Source organism: Gymnoscopelus braueri, assembly GCF_963280865.1.
Source record: "Gymnoscopelus braueri genome assembly, chromosome: 10".
Taxonomy (NCBI): domain Eukaryota; kingdom Metazoa; phylum Chordata; class Actinopteri; order Myctophiformes; family Myctophidae; genus Gymnoscopelus; species Gymnoscopelus braueri.
The window spans coordinates 9,958,643-9,970,672 of NC_137611.1; the positions used below are offsets into that span (position 1 = coordinate 9,958,643).

At 46.2% G+C, this 12,030-nt stretch overlaps 2 protein-coding genes across 2 annotated transcripts in view; one reads left to right on the top strand and one right to left on the bottom strand.

Annotated features, from left to right (window-relative positions):
* LOC308094041 (potassium/sodium hyperpolarization-activated cyclic nucleotide-gated channel 2-like) overlaps positions 1 to 3,121 on the top strand; it is a gene marked incomplete at its 3' end in the record, with an annotated part of 95,459 nt that extends 92,338 nt beyond the window's left edge. Inside the window, exon 8 of the mRNA XM_080440484.1 lies at positions 2,025 to 3,121. Within this exon, the coding sequence (XP_080296610.1) occupies positions 2,025 to 3,121 (1,097 nt within the window). The remainder of the gene's footprint in view (positions 1 to 2,024) is intronic.
* plekhj1 (pleckstrin homology domain containing, family J member 1) overlaps positions 1 to 12,030 on the bottom strand; it is a 387,353-nt gene that overhangs the window by 200,350 nt on the left and 174,973 nt on the right. The window lies entirely within an intron of this gene.

Sequence of the window (12,030 nt, forward strand, 5' to 3'; positions counted from 1 at the left end):
AAATTAGAAACAAAAACTAGCACAGTCATGTATAATGCAATTTGCCGGGTGCACGGCTTATACTCCGAATAATAGCCAGCACTCCGAAGTTCAAGTCCTTCTGGTACTTTAAATTCATAGAGGCGCGGAAAGCCCTGATACACGCTGAGGAAGGCTTGACGCCGAATACAATGTCCGTGCTTTTATGAATTACAAGTACCAGAAGGAATCCGGAGTGCTGGCTATTGTTTCTTATTGTGATTAATTTTGTTCTCCTGCTAAAGTGAGCACTTCACCCATTTTCAACCGCATCTTATGAATCGGTCGTCTCGTCCCTCAGCGCTCATTATAACATCCTCGTTATAATGATGATAGCGCTAATAGAAACTATAGCCTATCTTCCTGGAGAGTTAGCATGGCTGAAATGGAAGCCCGTGTACTTATACTGTACATCAATACAAAATAACAAATAAAAAGTTTGAAATGTTATTTGAAATGACCAGACCATGCCTAGTGCCTACCGATGTCCACAGTCCTCCTCTGACATGCACAGCGAATGGTGCCATCCTATATTGGGCATTAGTGAGGACCAATACTGTATATGCCAACCCCTATAGGTGGGGTTGGCGAAAGGGCCTTTCTGTGTGGAGTTTGCATGTTCATCCGGGGCGCCTGATGGAAGGGAAAGGAACTGGTTGGAATAACGTGTTCCTTCCACGCGCTACGTCCTCCCGGGTAAACTCCCCCCCCCCTGTCAGGTGATAAGAAGCGGCCTGCTCACTCCTCGTGCATTGACGGAAGCATGAGCTCGGTTCGGGGCTCTCCCTAGGCTGGCAGAGGGAGAGTAGCGCCCAGGATTACAGCTTAGGCAATTGGCACTGGGTGAAAAAACGGGTTACAAAAATCGTGGGATAAAAATTATATAGAAAAATAGTTGAAAATGGGTGAATTGCTTCCAATACGAGCACATTGTGTTACGTACTGAACGATGCCAGGTATTGCGCTTGTCTTGACTGTTCCGTGTCATTAAAGATGACATGGCCGGTAAAAGGAGCTGAGGTTGTTCCTTCTGAGGGACACTGGACACTGTAACCATAGATGACCGCTGGTGCTTTGTTTCCTGGCTAGAGAAAGTACCCGCATTGAAGGACGTACATCACGTACGATACCTCTGACCGTCCATTTCCTCCTCACGCTCGTGTTTTCTCTCCCCTCTGCTCTGTTTATGTCTTGTTAGAGGAGAAGCTTGTCTGTTTGTCTGTGTATATACTGTTTTTCAACATCTGGTCTGGGGCCCACCGGGGGTCAAAATGGACCCTTACGGGGTCTGTAACTCTGAGAGTGTACAATGGAACCAATTTATTTTCTTTAATTTTTTTTTTTAAATCTTCATTGTTAATTTAACGAGAGTGTACATTTAAGGGTCCATTTGGTTCCATTTGTACACTCTCAGAGTTACAGACCCTTAACGTGATCATTCGGACTCGGTCCCCAGACCCGACTTTGATATCGAGTGCTGTGCTGCAGTGGTTTTCAAATGTTTTTGTGTCTGGGACCCCGAAATTGGAAAATATTTGGCCGCGGACCCCCATCTAAAAAGCTTATATGCCAGGGACCCCAGAAGAGAAGATTTGGGTTAAAGAAATTCAAAATTATTCAAGAATCTCAAGAATAGCAGATGTATGAGCTTGTAGATCTGCTACTGTTGAATATGAGAATTTCACGGGACCGCTCTCCGCCCCTCAACTTCTCCGCGCGTCCCAAATAATAGCCCGCCTCTCATTGAAAATGAACTACTAAGGCACGTCAACCGCTCCCCGTCTGAAATGACCTTTACACTTTTAAAATGGAAGTCAGTGGGGCTCTGATCGGTGCTGAAACCTTGCCCAAATGTGGACATTACACGCTGGCCACAGAACTCCATGATACACATTGGAGCTTCGAGATCCACAGCATTCAGTAAATATTTTTGTTCCTATAATGCATGCAATTGTTTAATTTCATGTCTCTAATAATCCGTCTTTCTTTCCCCCTGGTCAACGCAGGCAAAAAGAACTCCATCTTGATGCACAAGGTCCAGCATGACCTCAACTCGGGCGTCTTCAACAACCGGGAGAACGAGATGATCCAGGAGATCGTCAAGTACGACCGCGAGATGGTGAAGCTGGTGGACCTGCAGCGGCCCAGGGCCATGTCCATGACCTCGGGCATGTTCGGCGGGGCCAGCGGCAGCTCAGCCATCGCCACCCTCCAGCAGGCCGTGGCCATGAGCTTCTGCCCCATGGGGGGCGCCATGGGGGGCCCCATGGGTGGCCCCATGGGAGGACCCATGGGAGGACCCATGGGGGGCCCCATGGGAGCACCCTCGGGTGGCCCCGTGGGAGGCCCCAGTGGAAGCACTGGGAGTGGGACTCTGCAGTCCCCGCGCATGGTCCGACGCTTCCAGGTGATGCAGAACTTGTCCAGAGAGGCTTCCATGTCTCCCATTCAGCCTCAGACCCCGCAGGCGTCCGGAGGGGCCTTTCCCCTGGTTTCCAGTCCGCCCGTCCAGAGCCCGCTGACGGCCACGGGACGGACCTTCCAGTACATGGCGGGAACCATGGGACCCTCCGGCTCCCAGCTGTCCCTGGTGCAGCACCACGCGCCCAGCCCCACGCACGCCCAGCAGAGGCCCGTCTCGCACATGCGGAGCACCCACTCCCTCCACGCGGGCAGCCTGAGCCAGAGCGCCCGAGTCCTGTCCGCGTCCCAGTCTTCGCTCCCCCAGGAGGGGGGGACGCCGCCGCAAGCCGCCGGCTCCGCGGCCCCCAGCCCCCCGACGTCCACCCGCACCTCCAACACCTCCATCGGCCCTCCTCCTCAGCCCGCCGCTCACGCCAGCCTGCCGGGGCCCTCGGGGGTGCCGAGACCGGCGTCGTCAGCTCGTCAGAGTATGGTCTTTGCCTCCACGCCTCCCCCGGGAGGGCCTTCTGGAGTCGGGGTGGTGGCGGTGGCGCCGCCACCGGCGGCCACAGCAGCAGCAGCAGCAGTGGCAGCCAGCCCCCTGTCGGGGCCCCCCGAATCTGGAGTTCCCAAGAAGGATTCCATCGTCAGCCTTCCGGAGCTAGACTCTGCCAGAAACCGGCTATCCTCCAACTTGTGACCCTGGTAAAAAGTTTGGTTTAGAGAGAGAGAGAGAGAGGCCTTTTATCGTGGGAGGATCTTAATGTCTGTTTTAGGGTCAGTCTGGCTGATCTGTCAGCCTCTTCTGGACCGGGTCAGCCACCCACCTCCCACCACCAGTCATTCTAGCTTGATGAACTGGCTTGGTTTCCACAGAGGAGGGGGGGGCAAAAAAGAGCAACTCGAAGACTTTGTGACACTACGGCTAGAAGGAGACTATACGATTAAACTAGTACAAACTAAGGTCGAACTGGTCTACTCTACTGTGCCAGCACCTTTAGTCTTAGTATCACCCCTTACACTCTGCTTCCAAACACCTATATCGCTGTCTTTAATGTAAAGATATGGAGTATAATTAAATGTAAACATGTTGCATACTGTGTAGAATCCATGCAATGCAATCTAGCTGGAGCTGGACTTAAAAATGAAAATCAGGGACTTGAGGTCAAACGACAATGACATTTTACTGCTTTCAACAAGTGTTTTTTGGGTGTAATTTATTTTCCTCTGTATAAGCTGTCGTAGCAAAATAACTCGTTGCTCTTCATACGGTATTGTTTAAAAATGGTAGTGAACATAGTGTTTTAGACCGCTGGTCGATCTTACATCGATGTGTAAATAGTAAATGAGAGAAGAAAAAAAAACATAAACAAAAGGGAAACTGACAGAAGGGTATTATCTTCATTGTATCTATCCAAACCAAAGTTGAGCTTGGAACACAAAGTCTGGTTGTGTCTGTATCAACGGGAGAAAAAAAAAGGAAGCATAGCAGAAGATGCCATTTATTTAACTGCCTTGATTCAACGTTAGAAGCCATATGTTTGGTTTGCGTGTATGTAAGTACGCGGGGCGTAACGTTTGCGTGAGAGTTTGTTTGGTACGTTTATTGGTTCCGAATGTTTTCTCAAGGAGAACGCGCTGCTTGCACGCCGCATCCTCGCGCCACGCTTTGCAACGAAGCACGCTCGTTTTTTTGCCACGGGGCCACGTTTCCCTTTTTTTCCACGTAACATCCTGGGAAGGAAGCGGTGTGTGTTGTCGTTGTCGTGTTGGCAGAAAGAACATCTGGGAAGTGGCGTGTTGCTGTTGTCGTTGTGTTGGCAGAAGCATCTGGGAAGCGGTGTGTTGTTGTTGTTGTTGTGTTGGCAGGAAGCATACTGATTGTAACCCTGACCCACAAGGTGGTTAATTAGTTTGAGCTTCATCAGCAAAAGGAACCATTTTGTGAGCAGCCCCATTCTGTATACTTGCTTGTTTTCGTCTAGTTTCGTTTTTAATTAACACATGCAATATAATTCTGCAATACTCTACCCCGCCTATATATAAATATATGTGAATATAAATATCTATACATACGCTGTACAGGAAAGTGAAATTTCTTTCTTTTCATTTTTACTTTTTTCTTTTTTTTTTTTACTGTGAAACCTTGAAGAATCCAGCAACTGTTGTGCGGCTTCACTTGAGTTATTGTAATCCAGCGAAACATGTTGATACCTTAACCAAAAATGTGGGAGGTAGTGAGAGGGTGTAATGTTTTCCTTTATCAAGTGAGACTAACTGTGTAAAAAAAACGGCCAAGAGTCACGAGCTCCTCCCCCCCCCCCATAAACAATGTCACTTTAAATCCCATTTGGAAATATCAAATTGTATACAGGTTAGACCAAACCGAGAGAGGGGTCGGGGTGGGATCGGGAGATTTTCGGGGGCATAAAGATAAGGTTCCCCTGTAAAGAAAAAAAAAAACCTTGCTCCGTATTACGCGAGTTGTCTACACCATCGGTTCTCAAAGTGGGGTCCGGGGACCCCCAGGGGTCCTTGAGAGGGTTCCAGGGGGTCCCCAGCAAAAAAATGTGTTAAAATAGCATCACAATAATTTTAACCTTTTATACTTTGGGCTATTAAAAAATAGCAGATATACAAGCTCATAGCGCGGCACCGAGTGCCGCGCTATGAGCTTGTAGATCTGCTATTTTTGAAAAAATCGTGAAAATTTGTGCAAATCTTTGAATATGATATATTTTCAAGCGAACATTTGCGACTAAAATCTTTGCTTCTGGTGGGTCCCTGGAACAAAATATTTGAGATGGGGGTCCGCGGCCAAATACATATCATTTTGGGGGTCCTTGACATGGAAAAAGTTTGAGAACCACTGGTCTACACCCCACGTTCCCCACAAAACTCGTATGAATGTCTCAACAATTAGAACCTAACCTCCCAAACCGCAGTCCTATATCGTTCATGATTTTAGGGTAACACGTATATACGTGGCGAGGCTTGGATCATAATATAAAATATTTTGATCCGGATGTACTTCAAAAAAGCCTTCTCTCGCTGAATGTATGCCATACGAGAAGGATGACAGACAGCTAATCAGACATAAACTGCCATGTAAATACAGAGATTAAAGGGGGGGGCTATGATGCAAGGGGGGGGGGGGGTGGTGTGTGTTATGCTGTATTTGTTGCCGAGTGTTTGTGTGACGTTTCTTAGGTTTTGACGATGCTTACTCTGGATCAGAAATGTACTGTGTGTGACTCTGTATGCTAATCCTGCTCCCCGTCGAAAACCCTGTCGGGGAGGATACACACTTTTCGTTCCATTTGTTGAAGAGAGAGCGAGAGAGAGTCGAGTCGTGGGGCCGCTATGAACTCCTTCGGGGGCCCGGCGAACACGAAAGCACTCGAGGACATCCAGATAAGCACCTTGAGTCGCGTTACGACCTTGTAATCAAAATGAAAATCAATCGGTCTGTTCTCTTACGGACGACTGCGCTACTTTGTCCTGTTATGTTGTTATCTGGTTAAACTGTAAAGGACAGAGGTGGTATCCGTTATCTGGTTAAACTCTAAAGGATGGAGGTACGTGGCTCCCCATTGGGAGACTAATGCTTAATTTATGCCTCGTCGCACAGCGGTGTCTGTTGCGTTTGCCGCAAACAGCCGATCCACAAGCCCAATGACGTGTCGCGGACGCGACTTGTGGTGAGCTTGTGGATCGGCTATTTCTAGGGCGTGTGCCACCGCCGTACGACGAGGTAGAAATCAGTGCTGGATGCTTGACGGAGCATAGATCAAGCTTAAAAACAGGCAGCTGACTCAATGTGTCAAACAAACACACAACCTCGACTGACGTTCCCAGCTCTGAACCTCGATCGATCCAGAACCTAACTGTAAAATCATTGCGACGGACATTTCACTCAGGTTTGCCCACCTTTCCAGAGAGAGAGAGAGACGCATTGATCGCTGCAGCGGGGGCTCCTCATCGATTTACCCGTACCCATGTACACCCCCAGTCTCTCCTCCCATAATAATCAACTTGTTGGTTTATAACCCACGCTGAAAAAGTTTCACCTCCGGTTTGGATTGGCTTAGACGTGGAGGATGCGGTGTGGGAGTTCCCAAAGCCCGACGGATGGCTCCACAATAGTGAAAAGCTCTCTTTTATTTGTCTGCCATTTTGTTTTATCCCCCATCAACCTTCCCTGGAGGCCATTTAAGATCTCGAAAATAAACTATCGGTGATTGTGTTTATCCAAGGGCTTCATTATACGCCGTAACCCCCCCGGCTCATTGTCATTGTAGAACAACCACACCTTCACGTTTTCTGTTTGATCAATAACAGACATCAAACCACATTCTTTGTCCTTACATCGGTCAGAATTATGAGATCCCATTCCATCAGCTGCGTACAATAACTGTCCTTGACTTTTTTGCTTTTAATTTGCCCTACGGGAAAGGTACATGCCAAAATGCCAGTATGATTACGAATGAATCGAGTCCAGTGTGAAGAGATGTTTTTTTTTTGTGTGCTTCAATACGGTTCCAGTGCAATCAATGGGTCCTCTTTCCCCCTCTCTTCCTTTTTGTGCTAATACCAGAGTTTGCCCTATTAAGCTGCTATCAGGACTGTGCTGATATTATTTGAATGAGTCCACAGTGAGTGAGAGCAAGACGGAGTTGAGCGTTAAAAAAAAAAAGAAGAGCTAATCTTTCAGGCAACGTCAGGTCGGTTTCATTCACACCGTTAACCACTTAAACCCTATTCTTCTGTTGACTGTAACGGTGAACTAGGAAGATAAGCGAAGGTGACGGTGATGTTTTAGGACACATTTAATGGAAGAAACACTTCTTATTCTAGCGTATTCAATTCTAGTGTGAACCGTGGGTGAATTCGGCGAGAGAGACAACATTGTGTGTAGAATCAACTTCCGCTCAATGGAAGACGTCGACAAAAGTTTGAACCCTCAGTTATCAGGCCAATGTAACCCTGACCCTGTGGAACACTGCTTGTGTGTGTGTGTGTGTGTGTGTGTGTGTGTGTGTGTGTGTGTGTGTGTGTGTGTGTGTGTGTGTGTGTGTGTGTGTGTGTGTGTGTGTGTGTGTGTGTGTGTGTGTGTGTGTGTGTGTGTGTGTGTGTGTGTGTGTGTGTGTGTGTGCTTCAATGCGTCACAGACATCTTGTGTGCATGATCTACAGTGTTGTATTTGCCTGATGACGGGGGCTTTAAATGTGTGATTATCTTTATTGTTTATTACGAATCCTCATTAGTCCTCAGTGCCGCAGTGAAGGCTACTCCTCCTGTGTTCCAAACATTCACACTTCACAATCAAATTAAAACATTATACAATGGAATTCCACCATTACAGTTAAAACTAAACTAAAGCAACAAAAATGACAAATGGCTGAATATTTCGGTCTTCACATAACTCCACAGTTAAACCCTTTACTTTGACCGGGATCCCCCAGGGCTCTATACTAGGTCAGCTAGTATTTCCCTCTGCACAAAATCTCTTCACCAATATCTTCTATTTCTTACCATACGTTCGCCCCCGGAATACGGACGCCATAGGGTTCAAGTGGTTAACTTAATTCTTCTGAACCTCAACAATGAAGCGCGTGGGGCTGAAATCCCTCGTTCCGGGCGCCTGACGCTGGCTGACGATTATTACCGAGCATCCACGTTTCAGACCTCTCATTCTTGCTGTACCAGATGTTAAAGGGTACCGAATGCCTTGGTGTTGATGTCTTAGCAAAATCAGGGTATTCTTTGTGTTTTCAGACGAGACGTGTGTGTTTTTCCTTTGAATCATTTCCTTTAGTTTTTGGGTTGTTTTTAAAACGGTGTGTGCCCCCCTGTGCACATGGGACTGTACATACCTTGTGCCTAGTATAGTTTCCACATAAGTCTATTTTTGTGGTATGTACGGTATTATGTGCCTGTAAAAATGCAAAATATGTGTTTTTAATTTTCAACTTGCAATATATGTACAAAAAAAAATGTTAGCTGAAGACTAGTACTGCTGAATTTAAAAATGACAATGTCAGTATAATATGATTTTCCCTGGTTTTCGGGGAAACACAAAAATTGCACATTTTTGTTGGTTCGAGCCTTCCAACACCATGCGCGCTGTACTCTGTACTCATCTTCAGTACATTTGGTATATACTACTACGTACGCAGAGATGTTGGGCACATTTTGTTGTGTTTTTACCACAACCTGCTGTAAGCCGAGCATTTTCTACAGTGGGGGGAGAGTGACATCCAGCAGAGCCCTCGGTGGACGTTAGCTAGACGTTAGCTTAGATGTTAGCCTTGGTTTTATAGCTGCACACCGAGACGACCAATTTAAAAAAGCTACGATTCGGCACTCATTTTAATTAATAAAACGTTATTTCAAAACAATCTGTATGGTAAGAGTATGTTAATAATAATAACTATGGAGGTGGTCTCCCCTACGCCAGTGGTTCTCAACCTTTTCAAGCTGCGACCCCCCCAAAATAATCATATTTGAACTGGGGACCCCCCAAAATAATCATATTTGAACTGGTCATATTTGAACTGGGGACCCCCCAAAATAATCATATTTGAACTGGGGACCCCCCAAAATAATCTTATTTGAATTGTTGACCCCCCCACCGGGCCCATGCACCCTGACAAGCACTTGGAATTGTAGGAGTTGAGACATTACATTTGACTCGTTTGACTCGGTTCCACAGATAAATATTGTGAAAATAGCAGATCTACAAGCTTGTAGATCTGCTATTTTCAATAGCAGATCAGATACTGCAGTGCAGTGCACACAGCAGATAATGTTTGCGTCTTTCTTATATTATTTGACAATTTGGCCAATATTTGACCAGTTTTTATATGAGTTTGTTGGTTGCTTTTGATGCAGTAATGGTCTTTTTTTTTTAAAGGTCTTAAAAGTCCTTAAAGTGTCACTTTACTGTCCCCCCAAAAATCATGTGGAGACCCCCCTGGGGGTCCCGACCCACAGGTTGAGAACCACTGCCCTACGCTAAGACATTCTAAACCCTATAGGTGTCGGTTAGTACAATTTGAAATCTGAAAGACGATGTTAATTTGACCCCAGAACCGTAGCACCCCTGGGTTTAACAGGACACGGCAGGGGACATACTGCATTTATATGTATGTTTCATATCTAGAGCAGAGTTCTGTGGCATTCTCAGTGGGACCTTCAGAAAAAAACGTAGACGTTGCTGATGTGTACAAAGAAGAACTACCGATGTGTAAAATAAATGATTTGACTTTTATGTCTTTTAACGGGTCTTAAACTTCTAGTGTTGTAGCTGCCGTAGCTTTGCTTACCTAAGCCTTCTTCTCTCTCTGCTTCAGGACTCTGTGTACAGTGCGTTTTGAGTTTTTGTGTGTGTGTGTGCGTGTGTTCCTGTGCCTTTCCTTATATAATGTCGGTCCCACTTGAGAATAGAATGCTATTAGTGGTTTGCGACCCAGGTTAAGCGGGGGGAGAGAGAGAGAGACAGAGAGAGAGAGAGACACTGAAGGTTCTTTACACGGTCAGGATTCGTTTGTGCTTGGCCCACTGTAGAGCCCTTATTACGCCTAATTTAATTTATACGTCATCATACGACCCGACCGCGTCACTCGCGGACGGTGGTACGATGCCGTATAAACTAGGCTTTAAAGCCGTGATTATAGTAGGACCATCGCCTAGAATAAAGTAGCATTCCATAGCCTGCACACCAGTGTGTACGGACACCTCATTAAACCAGCACTAGCATAGAAAATAGCACAGATGTGTGATGGAGCCTTTGCTCTCTGTCTGTCTGTCTCTCTCTCTCTCTCTCTCTCCCTCTCTCTCTCCTGGGCCGGTCGACAACCACATCATCAGTCTCTGCTTTAGGTTCTTGCTCTGACTCGGTTCTGTTTTTAGTCCCAAGGAATTTCGCAGGCATCTCAAAGACCTCCGGGTTCCTTCTAAGTCTATACGTCTATATTAGGACCCAGGCCTAAATTGACTCCCAGACGCCCCCCCCCCCCCCCCCCCCCCCCCCTCCCCTCCCTCCCCTGCTCTCCCCTCCCCATACCACCTGATTCGGATGCTATCAATGCATTGAATGGGACATTATCACATTTTATCAGACCATTGAATGGGCGAAATAGGCGACATAATGACCTACCCACGATTTATCTGACCGTTCGTTGGGTGTTATCAGGACATACTGACCTACCAACGGAGATGACTTATAGAAAGTTACGTTTCGGTTTCGTGTCATGACGGAGGCGCGCAGTCTCAAGCGACCTGGAGCCGAGAGGAGAGGGACCAGCGAGCGAGTTGCCGTGCCGAACGTCACAACGTTCGCTTGAGCCTACTCAGCGGCGCCGTCCGAGTTATGTACCGATAGAGGCACAGAATGGTAAATCATGTTGTGGGGACTACTCTGCCTCCGGGTAGGTCAGTATCTCCTGATTACGCCCAATGAATGGTCTGATAAATCGCGGGTAGGTCAGTATGTCGCCTATACTTCGCCCATTCATTCGCAGTGGTGGAAAAAGTACTCAAATTCTTTACTTAAGTAAAAGTACCAATACTGCAATATAAAAATACTCTGTTACAAGTAAAAGTCCAGAATTAAAAAATTACTTGAGTAAAAGTACAAACGTATTGGCATCAAAATGTACTTAAAGTACCAAAAGTAAAAGTACTAAATATTTGAAATTAGCCGATCTACAAGCTCACAACGCGTCGCATCGCGACGCGTTGTGAGCTTGTAGATCGGCTAATTTCAAATAGCCTAGGTATAAAATAGGGCTAAAGTGGTTAATGTATGTTTCATTATATCATAATTTATATATGAAAAGTAACTAGTAACTAAAGTTTTCAAATAATTGTAGTGGAGTAAAAGTACAATATTTGCCTCTGAGATGTAGTGGAGTAGAAGTAAAAGTATTGGAAATTGGAAATACTCAAGTAAAGTACAAATACCTCAAAATTGTACTTAAGTACAGTACTTGAGTAAATGTACTTAGTTACTTTCCACCACTGGTCAGGTCAGTATCTCCTGATTACGCCCAATGAATGGTCTGATAAATCGCGGGTAGGTCAGTATGTCGCCTATACTTCGCCCATTCATTCGCGATAATGTCCCATTCAATGCATTGATATAGCATTCGAAGCCGGTCCCCCATATACCCAACGTCACATCCTGTGACAAAAAACAAACAACAAAGGACCTCTTAAAGGATCCCAATTAGTGGCTGCAATGTAGTTGAACACATTACCAGGTGATACTTTCCATCATGTGGCTTATTGTTGATCTGTTTCGGTCAGACTGGACAGACGATATCTTGTTACACTTGGGAGGGGACGTTTGGGCCTGGGGTCCTGGCTGGGTCCACCACGCTCTGCTGATCTCTAGAACACAGTGCCACCCCCCCCCCTGGTCTTCTCTCTCAATAAGCCGGTCGGTCGGTCGGTCGGTGGCAAAATGTTGTTTAAGCGTTCCTAAACAAAAACGATCCATTGTTGTGCAATAAAAAGATGAGCGCATTGGCATATTTACTGTGTGTTGACTTTTTATTTCGCTGATCGATGGTGGATCTCTGTGGATTTGTGACTGCGTTTTGA